Source organism: Saccopteryx bilineata, chromosome 4 (genome assembly GCF_036850765.1).
Source record: "Saccopteryx bilineata isolate mSacBil1 chromosome 4, mSacBil1_pri_phased_curated, whole genome shotgun sequence".
Taxonomy (NCBI): Eukaryota; Metazoa; Chordata; class Mammalia; order Chiroptera; family Emballonuridae; genus Saccopteryx; species Saccopteryx bilineata.
The window spans coordinates 36,157,131-36,176,594 of NC_089493.1; the positions used below are offsets into that span (position 1 = coordinate 36,157,131).

Consider the following 19,464-nt stretch of genomic DNA (forward strand, 5'->3'; position numbering starts at 1 on the left):
AAACCTTCAGATATATCCAGTCTCGCCAAGCCTGGTGAGGAATGAGTGCCTCCTCTGGGTCACCTGATTCTGGGGACAGTCCAGGACAACGACGACACCCGAGTCAGAGCTCTAGCCTCCATCGCCAGAAAGAGCAGGGATCCCTGTTTGCGCCCTGTTGTCCTCACCGGGGCCCCAGCGCAGGGGACTGTGAGATGAGCAGAGCTCCCATTGGCCCTCGCCGCTCTGATGGGCAGAACCGCGGGGGGTGGTCATTCCTAGCCTTTGTAGAGGGAGAAGCAAGGGTCCCCTCTGCAGTGAGTTAGGGGCCAAGTGAACATGTGGCCGGAGTCAGATCTTGGAATCGGGTACCTTGCTCTTTCCTATGATGGCAACCAGGGAGAAGCAGGCCTAGGGGCCGCACGAGGCTATATCCACAGCAGTTGAAGGTACAGGCTCCCAGCCAGACTGTCTGAGTCAACCTCCCTGCATCTCAGTTTCTTCATCTCTAACAGCCCCGTGCCTGAGGGAGTTATGAGCAGTAGAGCACTTAGGCCAGTCCTTGGCGATTATTAAACACTTAGTAAATATTGACTGTTAGGAGTGGTGTATATTCCTAGGCCCAAATCATATCATACTGTGCCCACCCAAAAAAAGATATATGCAGGTTAAACACCTGGTATGACAAAGTCAGAAGATCCCATCAAAGGTTAGTTATTGCTCAGACTCTGGGGAGACGATCAAGAGAAGGTGGAACTCACAGAAAGGTTTCCATCCAGGCTGCTTGTACCTGGATGGACCCTAAATCTTTTTTATCCCTTTAATCAAAAAAAAACAAATTTAGTACCAGCTGACCTTTGTCCGCAGCTCCCCATACTGCAATCTCCTGAGTCATTTGCCCCCAACACAGCTCCCCCTGTCCTGCCTTCTTCTGCACATAACTCAGGGTTCATAGTCCTTCATTTGGGCCTCACCAAGTTCTAGACAGATCCTCGCTTCACTGGCCTCCCCCGGTAAGCCCTTTGCAACCATGTGGGGCAGGGCCGCTCTAAGACTGGACCTGAGCTCGCCTCCCTCTCACCCAGGAAGGAATGCAGCTGAAGGAGGAAAAGCCCCAGTTTGCAGACCTGGTGTCCCAGAGGCTGGAAGCTTTGCACCAACTCTGGAATGAGCTTCAGACCACCACGAAGGAGAAGGCCCAACAGCTCTCAGCCGCCAGGAGCTCTGACCTGCGCTCGCAGACCCAGGCCGACCTCAACAAGTGGATCAGTGCCATGGAGGACCAGCTGCGGTCAGACGACCTGGGCAAGGACCTGACCAGCGTCAACCGGATGTTGGCTAAGCTGAAGGTATGGGAACGGGTTGTAAACTGGGGGTGCTGAAATGGAAGGGATCTTGGGGAGCAGCTCTGAAACCTGAGAGCCAATTCCTCTTAGCTGGGCTTGCTTTCTCATGCAAAAATGTCTCCTGGTTCATAACTCATCTCCTACCCCCTTGCAGCGGGTAAGACAGGGCTCCAAACGGGTTAATGAAAGCATGCCCGAGAGGTAAAGTACAGGTCTCTGGAGAGGGAAAGATCAGTGGGCATCCAGGGAGACTTCCTGGAAGAGGCTGAGCTCAAACTGTGCCTTTTACAATGGGTGGGATATGAATGATTAGAGGAGGGGACGACTTCCCAGGTGTCCGGGCTAGTGCCAACACTGTCCCTTGTGTCCCAGCGCGTGGAGGACCAAGTGAATGTGCGGAAGGAGGAACTGGTGGAGCTGTTTGCCCAGATGCCCTCACTGGAGGAGGAAGAGGAGGGCGCCGACTTGAGCATTGAGAAGCGGTTCCTGGACCTCCTGGAGCCCCTGGGGAGACGGAAGAAGCAGCTGGAGTCATCCAGAGCCAAGCTGCAGATCAGCCGGGACTTAGAGGACGAGACGGTGCGTGGCCACAACCCTCAGCCCCCAGCAGCCAGGGCAGCAGCTGTTGTCAGGGAGACTGGCGGCCGCCCAGGGCGATCCCTGCAGCAGATGTCTGGGCATCTCAGCCCCTTATCTCACAGGACTGTTGTGATGCTGACATTAAATATAAAAGCAAAGCCAGTGATTTTTGAATGGTAGCTCACTCACGGACTTGGGAAGGAGGCAGACGTGATTCCCGATCCAGCTACCTTCCTTTCCCCCATGTGACCGGAAGCAAGTTATTTGGAACCTCAATTCAAAATGTCTCTATCTGTAAAATGGGGGCAAAACCCTGATATGGGGTGTTGGGAAGAATCAGGGAGACATAACAAGCAGAGCTCTGGCTCAGCCATGGCGAGGCTCAGGGAAGGGTGGTGTGCGTGGCTGTCACCAGCTGAGCCCCTGCCTTTGGTCCCCACAGCTGTGGGTGGAGGAGCGGTTGCCTCTGGCCCAGTCAGCTGACTACGGCATTAATCTGCAAACTGTGCAGCTATTCATGAAGAAGAACCAGGTGAGTACTGCCTTCCCTGTCAGCCCCCCTGCCCGCCCCAGGGAGGGAGGCCCAGCCCTGACCTGCGGAAGGCCAGCTACAGCAGATTGTTGCTGTTCGTGTTAGTAGCTGTGGGGCCTGCAGACCTCCTAACAAGAGCAGCTTTGGTTACAGCAGAAATAATTCCGGGAGGACCACAGGGAGGCAGGTTGGGGAGTTCTTTAGATGCTTTGGGATTTGGGACCCTTCAGACCCATCAGGGCACAGGTGAATGCAGAACCCAGGTGCCCGGGCCTGGGATTTAGTGTGCTCTGTAGCTTCTGTGTCCCACAGCCTCCCTGAGAGGAGGCCCGTGACTCCTGGTTGCTCTCACTCTTCCAGGGCCGAGCTCGGCCTGTTGCATGTCCTCAGGGTGAGTAGGTCCCACTTCGCTGGACACGCGAGGACTTGTAGAGCTCAAACCCCATTTGGAAGCCACTGAACTTGGACTCTGAGCCATTGGAGCAAATATTCATTGGCTGTTTTTGCCCTCTCTTAGGCCTGGTTAGAAACCTGTGGTTGTGGTCAGTGCTGGCAGTGAGCAGGGGCCACACTTCCTCTTGTGTCAGAGTTATCTTGTATCCTCCAAGGCCAGCTACACTGGTGACAGTGCCTCTGTGTCCGGCCAAGGGCTGGCCTCAGACCCTGCTCTTGGGCAGAAAGTCCTTCTTCCTGCCTGGTCTGCCCTTTGGGTTAAGAAGTAGGACCTCCACAGGCATACACAAGAAGAGCCTGGGGACGTGTCCCAGAGAGAACAGGGTTTCCCAGAGTGCCAATCAGTAGTTAGCTCCTTGGGAATGAAGGTCATGGCAGACAGTACTTGCTTCCCCAAAGTAACAGCAGCCAACATCTGCTCACAGCGCCCAGCAACTGTGCATGGGCCTGAATTTTATTCAAAGGTTCCTTAAGCCTGACCTGGTGGCGCAGTGGATAAAGCATGGACCTGGAAATGCTGAGGTCACCGGTTCGAAACCCTGGGCTTGCCTGGTCAAGGCACATATGGGAGTTGATGCTTCCAGCTCCTCCCCCCCCCCTTCTGTCTCTCCTCTGTCTCTCCCTCTCCTCTCTAAAATGAATAAAAAATAAAATAAAATAAAAAAGGTTTCTTAAAAGTTCCCTTAGACCCTTTGCTTCTAGTTGACATGATCCAGTCACAAAGGCTTCAGTGGCCACCTGAAGGGACCTGGGTCTAGAAGGTGGTAGGAGAGGGGTTAACACCACAACCTCCACTTACAGGAAGGAGGCTGGTAGAGACTAGACCCCTGGGGCCTCAGTTTCCTCGACTGTAGAAGGAGCCGACTTTAGTCTTTCTAACACTAAAGGCTTCTGACTCTGTCTAGTGTTATTGCCAACAGATTTTCATCTCCCCTGGCCGAAGGTTGCTCTTTGAGGAAAAGGGCAAGTATAAACGGGGTTCTTCTAAGCAAGAAGGGGAAGATAATCTCTTGGGAGAGCATGGCTGCCCTGGTGAAGACTATTTTCGGCTAGCCTGGCTAAGGCTCAAATCCCATATTACCATCCCCTCTTCTGCAGTGGTTCTCAGACTTAAGTGTGCCTCAGACTCACCTGGAGCGCCTGTTCGGACACAGCTGACCAAACTCCACCCCAGGTCACTGAATCTCACTGGGAGTAGAGCCTGAGAATCTCCATTTCTAGCACGATGCTGGGTTTTGCTGATGCTGCTGGTCCGGGACCCCACTTTGAGAACCACTGCTCCAACAGCTATCCATTGCAACTAGAACAAATCCCACAAGGTGCCCCATGGATGGCTTTCACCTCTGGCGGCATGTTAGAATCATTTGGGGAAACTTATGAATGACCAGGTCCCACCTGAGAGCAATTAATTAGGATCTCCGGGGCTGGGCCCTCGTGGTGTCCGCTTTCCCAGACGATTCAGTGTGCAGCCCGGTTAAGAACCACTGTTCTGTCTGACCTGGCCCCTCCCTGCCTCTAGTCTCATCTCATCACTTTCTCCCTTGTCCACAGCACTGTAGCTTTTCTGGCCCTCTCTCTGGCCTTTAGACAGCCCAGGCTCACCTCTACCCCAGGGACTTTGCACTTGTTTCCCCCGCTTGCCAGCAACATTCATCCCCCAGATCTTTGTGTGGTGGCCTCCCTCTTATCATCCATGTCCCACTCAAAGGTCATCTCCTCAGAAAGGCCCTCCCTGTGCCCCCAGCTAAAGTAGCCACCACCACACTTAGGCAGACACTCTTCATATCGTATGTTTTCCTTGTTGTGCCTATTATCTATGTTTATTCATTTATTTACCTGCTTCCCATCTAGTTCCTCTACTGGAGTGTAAGCTTCATGAGGGCAGGGGTTTTGTTTCCATACTGTCCCTAGCACAGGGTTGCTAGGTGGGAAATTATAAAGATGTGTTGAATGAATGAAGTCAGGGAAGAAGACATCACAAGTAAGCACACTGCACGGGATCCTAAAAAGCACTTCTTTGAGAGAGAGAGAGACCGACCTTTTAGGGTCCCTTGCTGAGGTCATGAGATTTCAGGGAAAGTGGAGGCAGGCAGAGCTGACACTGTGGGTGGTTTGAATACAAGTGCACAGACCACAGGAGATGTCAGCCTCACGACTCCGAGTACAAAAATGCACTTCAGAGAGTTAGGTGACGTGTGGATGTTGCTAGCTCTCTACATTTTATTAATTTATTTTTTAGAGGCAAGAGAGAAGGAGGGAGGAGCAGGAAGCATCAACTCCCATATGTGCCTTGACCAGGCAAGCCCAGGGTTTTGAACTGGCGACCTCAGCATTTTAGGTTGACACTTTGTCCACTGCACCACCACAGGTCAGGCGCTCTCTACATTTTAAATGTGGACAGTCGCTGTACTGCCTGCACGTCCTGCTGCCGCCCCCACCCTCCAGACGGTGGTAAAGGCCATGGGCAGCTGCAGAAAGGGCAGAGATGAGGTGCAAGGGGCCACAGGCGCCCATGCAGGAAGTACGTGGATCATGGCCCCCTGAAGGAAAAGGTGACCCAGTCCCCATTCTGGTGACAAAAGATTCAAACAAGAGCATAATGCGAAGCTCACAAGAAATTTGAGAAATAGAAATGGGGGGGAAAGCCTTCCACTCTGTACAGGGGACAACTGTCGACTTTAATTTTATAGGAATGAAAGCTCTTAGAATAAGATATCAAAAGGCCATTTAAAAATTGTTTTTCTGTCCTCTATACTGTACAGCTAAGAGGTCAAGCTTTGCTAAAACATAGGGAGGCTAGGCGGCAGTCAGAAGCACAGACTGTGGGATCCGGGAGAGCCGTGTTCAATTCTGGCTCTGCCACTTGCTGTCCATAGGCTACTTACCTGCTCTGTGCCGGTCCCTGCATGCCGGTCTCAAAAGATGGTGGCAGGTGAAAGGAGTATTTCCGTGAAGCACCCAGCACTGTGCCTGCAACACGGTCATGGGCAGTTTTTATGGCCGCCACCCACTCAGCTCCAGGTTTCCTGAGCAGGAGGGGCGAGAGGTGCCGGGCTATTACCTGGGCAGCCGGCCGCAGACCCGACCTCGCCGGCGTGGTGGGAAGGCCCTGCTTCTGAGTCCCTCCCCTCTGGCCACAGACGCTGCAGAACGAGATCCTGGGCCACGCGCCCCGGGTGGAGGACGTGCTGCAGAGAGGGCGGCGGCTGGTGGAGGAGTCCGAGATCGACTGCCAGGACATCGAGGGGCCCCTGGCCCGGCTGCAGAGCTCGTGGGACAGGCTGCGGGAGGCCGCGGCCGGGCGGCTGCAGCGCCTGCGGGAGGCCAGCGAGGCCCAGCAGTACTACCTGGACGCGGGCGAGGCCGAGGCCTGGATCAGCGAGCAGGAGCTCTACGTCATCACAGACGAGGCCCCCAAGGTCGGCTCAGGCCGGGGGGGGGGGGGGGTGGCCGGCCAGGTGCCAAAGCGAGAGGAAGAGCCGGGGGCAGCTGGGCCTGGAAGGGTGGATGTCAGATTGGGCGCGTTGAGGGCAAGGCGGGGTGCGGGCAGAGCTAGGACACGGGCAGCCGGAACGGACGGACGGACGGACGGACAGCACAGTTCCCCTGCGGGTGTCCCTGGAGCCCGGCTCTCCTCCAGCTTGGGCACCTCCGGGAGCCGGGCTGTGACCTGGGCCCGGCCAAGCTCAGCGAGCTCACGCTCAGTCCCCCACCTCCTAGGACGAAGAGGGCGCCATCGTGATGCTGAAGCGGCACCTGCGGCAGCAGCGGGCGGTGGAGGAGTACGGGCGCAACATCAAGCAGCTGGCCGGCCGGGCCCAGAGCCTGCTCTCCGCAGGCCACCCCGAGGGGTATGTGCACCAACAGGGGCGACGCGGCCGGGTCACGGGCCTCCAGCCGGGGGACCCCACCAACCAGGGTCCCTTTAGGTCCAAGTGGCAGAACAGGAACAGTTTTCCTGGAAAATACAAGTTTGAGAAAACTGCTTTCTGAACTTCTGGCTGGCCCGTTTCCATTTCCTGCCTTGGTTCTGTGTAACATCACACAGGGCCGACGAAGGTCTGCTTCGCAAAAAGATCAGAAAACAGGATAGCTAGCCCACCCGCTGGGTGAACGGAGAGCTCCGATCTTTTGAAGAGTGAGACTACGCTAAGACTAACGTTGCTTTTCTTCTTATGGTCCAGAAAGCACTTCAGGATCTCACAGTCTCTCAGCAAAATTAGTGTAGAGGGGGGAAAGCGGAAAACCTACACCCATCTCGGCTGACCAGTTGTATGGGTTCTGTATAAAAGGGAGCCCATCGGGCTGCGCACTTCAGGCTGCCCCGGGTCCTGTCCCCAGCTGCCTGTGGGCCACCCACAGCTACGGGTCCTCAGCAGCCACACCAGCATCTCCCCAGGAGTCCCCGAGGGGAGCCCTGGCACTGCACGTCCCTCTCTGAAGAGCTGAGCGGGGCCTGCTGCTACTGGAGCCCCGCCCAGCCTGCCTGCTCCATCGGCCTCCTTGGAATAATGGAGACGCTCCCCATTTGCACTTGTTTCCCTGGGCTTCCCAGAGTGCACGGCAGGGGCTGGAACCATCCACCTCCAGGGGGGACACGTTTCTGTTATCCTCGGAAGTGCTGTGGTCTAGAGATGGTTCCTCTCTCCCCAACTCTGCCCCAGGAGAAGTCGCTACCATCTCTTCTAAGCTGTGTTTCCCCGCCGGTGCCTGTCGCGGGGCTGGGAGGATCAGGTTGGTCCCCCTGAGCTGGCTGCTCTGGGAATCCTGTGGCCGTCTCTGAGCACTTTCTTGTTCTGAATTCCAGGGAGCAGATCATCCGCCTGCAGGGGCAAGTGGACAAGCAGTACGCGGGGCTCAAGGACATGGCGGAGGAACGGAAGCGGAAGCTGGAGAACATGTACCACCTGTTCCAGCTGAAGAGGGAGGCCGATGACTTGGAGCAGTGGATTGCAGAGAAGGAGCTGGTGGCCTCGTCCTCGGAAATGGGGCAGGACTTTGACCACGTTTCTGTGAGTACCGGACTGGCAGAGGCTGCTTTGTCTTCCTCTGAGCCCTCGTGCCAGACACAGCTGCTCACTGCAGGGTGCTGCACAGAGACGCAGGCACAGTGGGGGGGCGCCCCTCGTGCCAGACACACCTGCTCACTGCAGGGTGCTGCACAGAGACGCAGGCACAGCGGGGGGCGCCCCTCGTGCCAGACACACCTGCTCACTGCAGGGTGCTGCACAGAGACGCAGGCACAGCGGGGGGCGCCCCTCGTGCCAGACACACCTGCTCACTGCAGGGTGCTGCACAGAGATGCAGGCACAGCGGGGGGCGCCCCTCCGCCAGACACACCTGCTCACTGCAGGGTGCTGCACAGAGACGCAGGCACAGCGGGGGGCGCCCGGCAGGCACAGCGGGGGGGCGCCCCTCGTGCCAGACACGCCTGCTCACTGCAGGGTGCTGCACAGAGATGCAGGCACAGCGGGGGCGCCCTGGTGTGGGAGCCTGGCTCCGGGCGGTCAGAGTTGCCACCTGGGAAAGTCTGCAGCCGGGGTGATGACACAACCGCCTCTGAGCCCTGACAACTGCGTTTCTCTCTACCTCCTGTCCAGCTGCTCCGGGACAAGTTCCGGGACTTTGCCCGGGAGACTGGGGCGATCGGACAGGAGCGGGTGGACAACGTGAACGCCATTATCGAGCGGCTCATCGACGCGGGCCACGGAGAGGCGGCCACCATCGCCGAGTGGAAGGACGGGCTGAACGAGATGTGGGCGGACCTGCTGGAGCTCATCGACACGCGCATGCAGCTGCTGGCCGCCTCCTACGACCTGCACCGCTACTTCTACACGGGCACCGAGATCCTGGGCCTCATCGACGAGAAGCACCGCGAGCTGCCCGAGGACGTGGGGCTGGACGCCAGCACCGCCGAGTCCTTCCACCGGGTGCACACGGCCTTCGAGCGGGAGCTCCACCTCCTAGGCGTGCAGGTGCCTGCTGCCCCTCGCTGTCCGCCCAGGGCTCCAGGGCCCCATCTTCCTTGTCTTCCCCGTGACAGGTGTCTTGGGGGCTCTGGGGTGTCAGGCCTTCTCCTGGCTTCTACACAGAAACCTGTAGAACAGGGAACAGGAGGTCTCACCTCCTCAGAGAGGCAACAGCTCAGGGCAGGAAGTCAGGGAGCCGTGGCTTTCGGGAGTTCTTTAGCTTCTAGTTCTTCAGACTGAATCTTTACAACAACCCAATGCATAAAATACCTCAAAGGCAATTTCTCTGGTTGTGCAAAGCATTCTGGTATTATTAGCCAACTCATATGTAATGCCCGTCTAGCCCCAGGTACTGTCCTAGGCTATGCATGTATTCACCCAACCCCTGGGGAAGGTACTGATATCATCTGCTTTTTATTTATTTATTTATTTATTTATTTATAATTTTCTGAAGTGAGAAGCGGGGAGGCCGAGAGACAGACTCCCACTTGGGCCCGACCGGGATCCACCTGGCATGCCCACCAGGGGGCAATGCTCGGCCCATCTGGGGCGTTGCTCTGTTGCTCCGTGCCAAATGGAGCCATTCTGGTACCTGAGGGGGGGGCCATGGAGCCTCCTCAGTGCCCGGGCCAACTTTGCTCCCATGGAGCCTTGGCTGCAGGAGGGGGAGAGGGGAGAGGGGAGAGAGAGAGAGAGAGAAAGGAGAGGGAAAGGATGGAGAAGCAGATAGGCACATCTCCTGTCTGTCCTGGCCGGGAATCAAATCCGGGACTTCTACACATCAGGTTGATGCTCTACTACTGAGCAAACTGGCCAGGGCTTGTCTGCTTTTTATAGATGAGGAAAGCCAGGCAGGACGAGGGTAAGTAAGGTGCCTGGGACATGCAAATCAGCAGTGGGCAATCTGGCAATGGACTCTGTGCCCTCAGCCACAGGGCTGTTCCGCCTTCTCACATGGGAACTGGAGGAGCCTCATAATATGCCTAGAGCCCTGCCCTCCCATTAGTGGGGTACCCCTGAGGCCTATCCCCAGGTCCATAGGATTTACAGAGTTCAGTGTGATAGAAAGGGCGGGGACAAGGGGCCCCAGCTGTCGGGGACTTGCTGGGCTTCCCATGGAGCGGGAGAGATGGGCTGTTGTGCAGCCCTGCACTAACCCAGTGGGGTTCAGGGCCCCAGGTTCGCCCAGAAGAGGGGCATCCTAGGGATGTGTCCTCCAGCTGGAGGTGGCGCTGCAGTGTGGGTCTTACGCCTGGGGGGCACCAGAGCCCCGGAAGCAGGTACAGTCCCACTGAGTTCTTAGGAATGAGGCTTCGTGGCCCTGCAGCCAACCTCAAACAGGATGCAGAGTGGTTATGGACAAGGACTTGGAAACACACGCTCTCCTGGCGTAAGTGACCTGAGGCCGTCACGTAGCTCCCATGCCTCAGTGTTTTCATCTCCAAAACGTGGGTAAAAACAGTACCTTTTCATGAGGTTGTAAAAAGAAAGAGAGTAATAAATTCAAGTGTTTAGAACAGTTGCTGGTACATAGTTTCTCTTATTATCATACCTCTGAGATCAGAGGGCATAGGGTCCCTCTCACTCCCCCGTGATGAGGCTCAAAGCCCAAGGGGATGGGGCGTGCCTTGGATCAGCATAGGTGCCAAAGCAAGAGCCTTCTGCAGCGCCCGGTGGGCACGGCCTCCCAGCAGCACCCCGGGGAGGGAGGCCAGGAGGCGCCCATACCCTCGCCCTCCTTAGGCCCTAGACGCATCTTTCTGGGGAACAGCGTCCGGTCTTGCCCTCCCACAGGTGCAGCAGTTCCAGGACGTGGCCACCCGCCTGCAGACGGCATACGCTGGGGAAAAGGCTGACGCCATCCAGAACAAGGAGCTGGAGGTGTCTGCCGCCTGGCAGGCGCTGCTCGACGCCTGTGCCGGGCGCCGCACCCAGCTGGTGGACACGGCGGACAAGTTCCGCTTCTTCAGCATGGCCCGCGACCTCCTCTCCTGGATGGACAGCATCATCCGGCAGATCGAGACCCAGGAGAAGCCCAGGTGAGGGTGCCCTCCAGGCAGCTCCCCTCCTTGGCCACGCTGTCCCAGAGGCTGGCGGCCCAGGGCGCCGTGCTGAGGCTCCTTCCTGGAGGGACAGTCCTAGACTGTGGGTGCGCAGGAGGCCCATGGGGATACCTGAGGGCTGGCTCCAAGCAGACACCAAGCGGCTTGGCTTCTGACCAACCATTTCAGAGCAAAGGGAAGCCTGAGTGTGGCGAGAAGCACCTCACTAGCTTCTACAGCGATAGCAGCAAGAACACGTGGTTCGCTGCTTAGTCCCCCCCACCCCCCCAGCGCGGGGGAGTGGCGGCCGTTCCCCTGCGTCTCAGGAAGGAGCTGGTTGCTCGTGGGAGGGGGGAGGCACCTGGGCGAGAGCCTCAGCAGGGGGACAGCACTCTGTGCACTTTGTGTCATGTTCGCAGGTGTTTCTGGCCCCTGTCTGTCCCTCTGCCCCTCTGGTGCTGGTCCTTCATAGTCAAGCTTTTATATTTAACATCTTTATTGACATATGACTCATATCAGGCAATTCAGTAGTTAAAAGTGTGCCATTCAGTGGTTTTTCATAAACTCACAGTTGTGCAGCCATCACAGTATAAGTTTAGAAGATTTTCGTCACCACAAAGATGAACCCTGTACCCCTTAGCGGTCATCACTGCCCACTCCTCTCTCCCCCCAGCGCCTGGCAGCCACGGATCTGTTTCCCCGTCTCTCTGGACTTTTTATATGGGTGGAATTATGGGATATGTAGTCTGTCTCGACTGGCCCGTTTCACTTAGCACACTCTTTGTGAGTCCTTCATATTGTAGCACGTGTCAGCCCTCCATTCCTTTCTATTGCCAAATAACATTCCCAGGCTGCTTTCGGGGTCCTTGCACCCCGCCCATGCCCTGGCCACTGACCAGTGGAAGACACCAGGGCATCAGTGCTCCTGCCGGGGCCAGGCTGGCAGAGCGGGGAGTGGACTCAGACCCCCCAGGCAGGTGGAGGGCAGCCCCCCTGAGCAGGACTTGGCCTCAGGCTGACCAGTCACCAGCGTTTTCTTCTTCCCCAAACTCTCTCCCCCGCGCCTGTCGTCCCGCCCACCCCCCCTCCCCCAGGGACGTCTCCTCAGTGGAACTGCTCATGAAGTATCACCAGGGCATCCGGGCGGAGGTTGAAACCCGAAGCAAGAACTTCAACGCGTGCCTGGAGCTTGGCGAGTCCCTGCTGCAGCGGCAGCACCAGGCCTCCGAGGAGGTGAGGGGGACCGTGGCACAGAGACGGCCTTTGCCCTGGCCTTGCCCTCACTCTCGCCAGACCAGACAGCTTCCTGGGAGGGTTTTTTTTCTGAGGAGGCTCGTCTTTCTCCCCACCCCGTGGAGCATTGGTGACTAGAGCCCCCACCAGACCCGTTCCAGGGGCTGGCTGCTTCGCAGGGAGAGCTGGCTGGTAGCCCGCGTGTGCACGCTTTGCAGCTGGTGACATGCACTTCTTAGGTGAGGCACGTGGGCCTCAGCAAGGTTAAGTGAGGAACTTGCCGAAGGCGGCACAGCTGGCGGGTGGCCGGCCGAGACTTGGAGCCAGGTCTGTGCGACTGAGCCCGGCCTTCTTTGCAGGATCGCTCTGTGCGCCGCCTCACACAGCGGGCGGGGCTGCCAAAGCCTGAGCGGTCCTCTCTCCCTCCCCGCAGATCAGGGAGAAGCTGCTGCAGGTGGTGTCCAGGAGGAAGGAGATGAACGAGAAGTGGGAGACCCGCTGGGACCGGCTCTGCATGTGTGAGTGCGGCCTGGGGGCCGGGGAACCTGGAGGGGCAGGGAGGGGGTGCCACTTTGGCTTAGAGAGGGGCCCCCACAGCACACTCATCCTCAGAGCTCCGTGGCCAGAGGCCTCAGGGATCCCCTCAGAAGACTTGCACTGCTGGAACCAGCCAGCCAGAGCCCCGGTTTCTACAGCCCTCTGACCCCCTCCCCCACCCCGTGCCCTACATAGTGTGGCTTGGAGAGGGGTCAGGCCAAGGCTCTGTGCACCCCAGATGTTTGATCTGGAGCGTGCGGGCACAGGAGCTCTGCCCTGGGCCGCTGGAGACTGGGCGAGGTGGAGAAATCCTGCCACTCAGGTGGACTCCATAAGCCAGAAAGGCCTGGACTGGTCCATGGCTACTTGTACACGATTTTGTGAGACAACCAAGGGCTGGGAAGAGGGGGTTCAGAGCAGAAGACAGCTCTTCAACGGGAGACATCTAAACTACGTCTTGTTTTCAAAACGAAGTTTGTTCTAACTGATGGTTTTTGTAAATATTACTATTGATCAGATGAGGTGGGGCCCAGTGTGGGGAAGGAGTGGGCTCGGGCCGCAGGTCCTCATTGAGCAAGTGTCCACACAGTAACAAGGACGCATGAGCATGCCTCGTGCCTGGCTACCAACTCCGTGTCAGTCTGCAGAGTGGCCCCTGAGGTCCCGCCGGAGTGGACCGCCGGGTGCTGACCGCCCCCTGGGCCTTGCGGATGAGCCTGTGTCTCGTTCTCTGTGGCAGTGCTGGAGGTATGCCAGTTCTCTCGGGACGCCTCCGTGGCGGAAGCGTGGCTGATCGCCCAGGAGCCCTACTTGGCCAGCCGCGACTTTGGACACACGGTGGACAGTGTGGAGAAGCTCATCAAGAGGCATGAGGCTTTTGAGAAGTCCACGGCCAGCTGGGAAGAGCGCTTCGCTGCCCTGGAGAAGCCTACCAAGGTGAGCGGGAGGCCAAGGGGTTGGGCAGCCACGCCTGGAGGGGGTCTCGGGTCAAGAGCTCTACGCCAGTCTTAGACACCCATGGATAGTGTAAAAGGCTTGGCAGGGCGGGAAAGTGGGAAGGGAGGTGGAGTGGTAGAAAGTACTGACTTTTGAGCCCAAGGACAAAGGGGGATAGTTCCAAAAGGGACGCACACAAGGGGTGTGTTGGGCACAGGGAGCCGCCTTTAAAGAAAGATGTCTGAGCGGAGTCTGCAGCCTTGGCTGCTCTGACCCCTTGGCCTTCTCCTCCTCTAGCTTGAGCTGAAGGAGCGTGTGATTCTGGAGGAGCCCGAGGAAGAGACTGGGTGAGTGTGGGGAGGGTGGGGCACTCTGCCCAGGGCACGAGTGGGCGGAGGGAAGGCAGTTTTAAGCAGAATGGGTCCTGTTGTTGACAGTACACCTGTGACCTCTCACAGCTGGGCCATTAGTTAGTCAAATCTGGAGCATCTGGGGCTTGCGAGAGGTGGCCGGACACCGGCCGCAGGCAGAACCAGGCAGAGAGAAGGGGCTACTGTGGAATCTCCTCCCACCCCGGGAGCCGCCTGGGCACGTGCCCCCGAGTGGCCACCCCTAAAATGTCTGCCTGAACCAGAAAGTTTAGGCTGGCTGCAGCTCCTTGCTGAGTGGTTGCCCGGGAGCTCCCAGGAGGAGGGTGGGAGGAGAGCCAGGCCGTGGGGTCGGCGCTGGCCTCAGAGAGGTGCTTGTTTCTGAAGAGGGGCTGTGTCTTTGTAGGCCTCAAGAGGAGGAAGGCGAGACAGCAGGGGAGGGTCCCCGAGTTCCCCCGCGAGCGGCCACCGAGAGAACGTCCCCGGTCAGTTTGCTGTCCCAGTTTTCTAGCTCCTGGGAGTCATTGCTGCCAGAACCTGCTCATCCCTACTAGGCCCGACCAGGGGACCGGGGCGGAAATCGAGGACAGGCACGCGCCCCCCGCCCCCGATTCCTCCTCAGACCAGTCCGCAGTTTTCACTTAGGTTTTCTTAATTCTTAAGACTGACTCCCTTCTGCCCTTCAGCCCAGAGGAAACTGACATGCCAGCCCACTAACATTGACGTTATTAGTTTGGTTTTATCTAGTCTAATAAATTTTCTTGTATAAAATACATCACCATCTACATCAGGGGACACAGATCATACAGGGCTGATTCATTTTTATCCTCCGTCCTCTTTTCCCATTTTCCCTCTCTCTCCAACCTTAAGACACCCTCCCCCACACACCCACGTGCACACACACGTTCACAAACAGACTGCCCGGTCTTGCCGGCCACAGCCACGGGCCTTTCGGGACACCCACCCGCTAGCAGAGTCCTTCCTCCTAGGCAGAGGCCCCTCCCCCTCTGCCCCTTCCTGGCCCGAGGCCTGCTGAGATATGGAGCTGGTCCGGGGTAGGAATGAACTTGAAGGAGGGCCAGTCCCCCAGGGGAAAAGGAGGGTGTAAGGCTGAGGGGAGGACTGGGAGGGGACTCGGACACACCGGCTGCCAGTCACCGGGGCCTATGACTTCAGGACCTTGCCTGGACGAGGTCCCTTAGCTGAAAGGACCCAGGGGGTCTGTGCAGCAGGCCTGGGAGGCTGTTTCCAACCCAGGTTTGGGGGATGCCCCAGGGAGCGGCTGACCTCCGCATGCGCCCCGCATGGCTTCACACTGCATGTGCCCTTCTCCACAGGCACCCAGGTGAGCTTGCCTGGGCCTTTGGAGGTTTAGGGAAATTGGTATTCTAGGTGGAAATTTCTGGTACACTAACCACCACAGAGAAAAATGCACATACGGTATTTCCTGTACAAAATTTGTCAGGTCCAGATTTCAGCCCGTCCAACACTTCTGCAAGTCACACACACACGCACACACACACACACACGCACGCACGCACGCACACGCACACACTCACTCAGCAGCCTCCAGCCCTCCAGCCTGGCCAGAGGCCTCCCTTTCGGAGCTGCACCAGCCCTTGGTGTCCAGCAGAGGGCATTCCTGGGCTCCCGCAGATGGGCCTCTCCCAGAAGTTCCCTCCAAAGCTCCCATGATCGCTTGTGGTGGTCTCTGGTGGCCTTTGTCCCAGCCCCTCTCTCCCAGCGGCAGCCCCCGCTGGAAAGAGAGAGAACTCCGGGGGCTGGCACAGACTGTGGACACTGGGGCTGGGGCTGTCCCTGCCTCCCGCACCACCTGCGCTTCGGCTGTGCATCCCTGTGTCTGTGTGCCGTGGTGTCCCCGGTGTGCGGGCTTCTTGGTGACCACCTGAACAACTCCATCCATTGTCTGTTTCATGTACGTCTGTGAAAATGTAACTACATGTGTATCAGAGCCGCCTCCATCCAACATCTCTGTCGGTGGGTTTGGGGGGAATGAAACCTACTTGGACCTGAGTCACTCTGGAAGGGAGGAGTGAGCCCACCCTTGAAACCCTTCTCTGAGAGCCAGCCACTCCACCAGCTAGGCAAACCGGCCTGTGCCCGGTGCCAGGAAGAAAACGGATGGTGAATCAGTGAACACCCTGCCCGAGGCCTCATGGAAACATTTCCTGCTGCTTCTCCCGTCTCAGCCCAGTGTGGAGTTTTCATGAGGATCCACGAAACTCCAAGGGAGGGTGTGAGACCCGATTGGTCTTTGACATAAGGGAGAAAAAGGAAGAGGTTTCACACAGGCTGGGAAAACTGCAGAAAGCCAGGCCTGTCCCGGACAGGGCCTGTGTCTGCTGAGCCTCCCCTCGGGAGGCCTGGGTGACGGTGGCTGTCTGCTGTCCCGTGTGTGTGGTCTGCTGTCGGTGCCTATAGACTAGATCCACGCAGTGTCGCTTCATGTGAAACCCATCACTAGTGCATGCTGGCTTCCTGCTTGGGGGAACGGACGGGAGTGGACCAGGCACCTGAACCCTGTCTAGACTGCTGCACACCACAGGCGGCCACCCCGGCCCTCACCTTCCCGGTGTGTGCATGCACGCACACACGTGTGTACACGCAGGGGCCGGGGGGCCATTGCCTGCATTACTATTTTCTACAAGCACATTACGGTGTAATGCGTCACCTCCCTCACCTCGTACCTTTCCACCTTAGAGCATGTTCTAGCAAAAGCCAATCCACTCACACAGGTAAGTGTATAAGTAAGTGTATGTGATGCCACGAAGAGGAAACGGGCATTAGGACAGGCCGGCTCCTGGAGTGGATGTCAGGACGTTGGTTCAGGAACCTCCCTGCACGGTTTTAGACAACCTAGTCTTCCTGGGTCTTCTTGCCCTTATATAGCTCTCTGCAGGATGATAGCAAGTCCAGAACATTGCTGAATGTCATCAGTGTGCTTGAATCAAGGGAGGGGTGAGGAGAGGTGGTTTCCCCCCTTCCCTCTTGTCTCCTCTCGTAGCTCTAGGAGACCTGGTCTGTTTGTCAGGTGGGTGTGAGGCTGGACAAGGGAAGGATGAGGCAGAGGGCTGAGGTGCTTACCTTTATCCCTGTTTGGTTCAGGCAGGGTTGGACCTCATTCCCGACAAGGTCAGTGCCCCGAAGGCAGCCCTGGTTACTGGAGGGGGTCCTGGCAGCAGGCTGAGCCGTCCCCTTCCTCTTAGTGCCTGGAGCCTTCCCCCCCGCCCCCGACAGCCTCTGCCTTATGTGGCTCCCCTTTAGCCTGGTGTGGTTCTGGGAAGTGGGGGGAGGGGGTCCTGCTAAGGTTCTCATCTTCCGGGCTCTGGATGCCTCAGGGTCCTCAGTGTGCCTTTTGTGGTGAGACGCTGACTGTTGAGGCGTTGAGGTTAATTTCGCGGAGAAGTGGCATTGCAGAGGCTCCGAGTCACTCCGGGCTACAGGGCTCCCCCCACCCCCAGTAGCTCCGGGATGTGTCTGTGCCCAGAGCTCCTTCCTCCTGGCTTTGCGGCGGAGGCTGGGCCTGCTGTAGGAACTCTCCAGTGGGGCTGCTGTGACAGTCACATTGCCAAAAGGGGTTGGTGCTTCTAGGGGCTGTGACAAGAAACCCCTGTCTTGTCTTCGGGGTTCATGGTTTGGGGCAACTGCCCTGCCTGCCTTCAAGCCCCAAGACTAGATCCATCTGTGTGGTACAGGAGGACTTCAGGGCGCCAGGCCACTCCAGAAAGCAATTTCCTGTGTGCCGCTCATGACCAGGCCCCGCCATCGGGTTGTCATGGAAAACCCTCCTACCCACGCACTCAGCACTCTTGCGGTGACCTTCCAAGACTGCCTGCAGCTGGCTTCCTGAGAGGGGACTGGCGTCTCGTGAGGGATGAACACTGGGAACTGAGACTTCTAGGTCCCTTGTCCCTCCCTTCCACAGTCTCTGAGGTCACTGTGGCTTCAGAGGAGTAACCAGCACTGGAGATTGTCAGGGATGGTGCCCCCGGGGCTGAGTGGGCACTGGATTGCCGCCAGGACACCTTTCAGCCAGTGCCTGGCTGGCTCCAGCTGCTGTCACTCCCTTGGCAACCTGTGCCACTACCCCACCCCCACCCACGCCCAGCGGGCAGCCTGGAGCTTTCATCAGCGGCCAGAGACCAGGCTCTGACGTCCTTGGATGGAAGGGATGTGGGTGTGGAGGCAGCAGCTGTGTTTCTTCTTGCCTGAGCAACCTTTCCCCATCCCTTCTCCCCTCCCCCCCGTGAGGCCCAACCGAGCTGCTATTTCAGGCATTTTGCAGTGAATGCAAATTGTGTGTTTGCTCATAATGAGCAGACCCGGCCTAGAAAGAACTTCAGTTTTCCCCTAAACTCAGGCGTGTCCTTGTCTCCCCAGGATGCCTGAGTCAGCGTGGCAGGGGTGTGTGCCTGCAGTCTGGCCCATAGCCCCAGGACTCCAGGCTCCCCAGAGAAACTTGCTCTAGGCTCTTTCTGGACATCTGTTCACGGCTGGGTGTGCCCAGCTCTCTGCACTATGGTCAGACGTGATCTTTCTGGCCTCGCTGCTCCAAAGACGCCTTCTACGTTGCTTTTTCCAAGCTGTGTTTCAGAGCATCCTAGATACTGACGGGCTCAGGATGACCTCAGTTAACACTGGAGGCATCTTCAGAAATGGGGTTTGAAGCTGCCCACTTAACAGATGGGTGGTGGCTCTGGATGGGGGGAGCTGGTACATTCTAGCTCTTTTTAGTCTTTCTAATGCTGACGCAGCAAGCCCCCCTCTCCTCTAGGGCAGGGACCTCAAGAGCCTGCACAGCGGTGAGAATGCTGAGGACGGCCCCCGAGAAAGCCTCTTTCTCCTCTTGCCCACGACGCAGTGGGCCAGGTCCCCCTCCCTGCACACTCCCCTCTCCATTCCCCTCGCTCTACCTGCTGGCCCTCTGCTCTGAGTCCCTCCCATCATCTTCCCTGGTCCCCCAGCTGTCCTCTCAGACAGGTGGCCCTGGAGCAGTGTTGATTCATTCTGTTCCCCCCATCCCGCTTCTCATGAGAGCCTCTCACTGTCCCCACCACCAACCGGGGACCTCTCACTGCCTGGTCCAGCCTCAGATCCTCACCGACTCTTTTCCCTATTCAGCAACAACTTCCTTCGCTTTATTTTTTTAAGGGGGGGGAGAGGAGCATCAACTTACAGTTCTATTTAGTTGTGCCATTGGTTGCTTCTCATATGTGCCCCAACTGAGGCTCGAACCAGGCACCTTGGCCCTGTGGTAACATACTCTATCTACTGTGCCACCAGCCAGGGCAACTTCCTTCTCTTTCAACATTTGTCTCTGCCCATCCTAAGCTATCTCATTTCTTTGGCTGCTCTCAACTCAACAAACCATCTCTCTCTCTCTCTCTCTCTCTCTCTCTCTCTCTCTCTCTCTTCTTCCTTGCAAATAACTATCTTCTGAATAGCCTTTCCAACCTGTCTGCCAGCAGC

At 57.6% G+C, this 19,464-nt stretch overlaps 1 protein-coding gene across 6 annotated transcripts in view; it reads left to right on the forward strand.

The window, feature by feature from the left end:
- SPTB (spectrin beta, erythrocytic) overlaps positions 1-19,464 on the forward strand; it is a 135,764-nt gene that overhangs the window by 103,853 nt on the left and 12,447 nt on the right. For 5 of the 6 annotated variants that reach the window (XR_010731069.1, XR_010731068.1, XM_066273133.1 and 2 more), the window contains 13 exons: positions 1,065-1,328; positions 1,698-1,904; positions 2,347-2,436; positions 6,030-6,308; positions 6,610-6,740; positions 7,697-7,901; positions 8,490-8,864; positions 10,653-10,897; positions 11,995-12,133; positions 12,567-12,651; positions 13,410-13,606; positions 13,904-13,953; positions 14,381-14,459. Coding sequence is in view for 4 of the 6 variants with exons in the window: in XM_066273133.1 (XP_066129230.1) it covers positions 1,065-1,328; positions 1,698-1,904; positions 2,347-2,436; positions 6,030-6,308; positions 6,610-6,740; positions 7,697-7,901; positions 8,490-8,864; positions 10,653-10,897; positions 11,995-12,133; positions 12,567-12,651; positions 13,410-13,606; positions 13,904-13,953; positions 14,381-14,459 (2,346 nt within the window). In the remaining 2 variants the exon portion in view is untranslated. Of the gene's footprint in view, positions 1-1,064; positions 1,329-1,697; positions 1,905-2,346; positions 2,437-6,029; positions 6,309-6,609; positions 6,741-7,696; positions 7,902-8,489; positions 8,865-10,652; positions 10,898-11,994; positions 12,134-12,566; positions 12,652-13,409; positions 13,607-13,903; positions 13,954-14,380; positions 14,835-19,464 lie in introns of those variants that run through there. The other variant, XM_066273136.1, reaches the window with a different exon arrangement.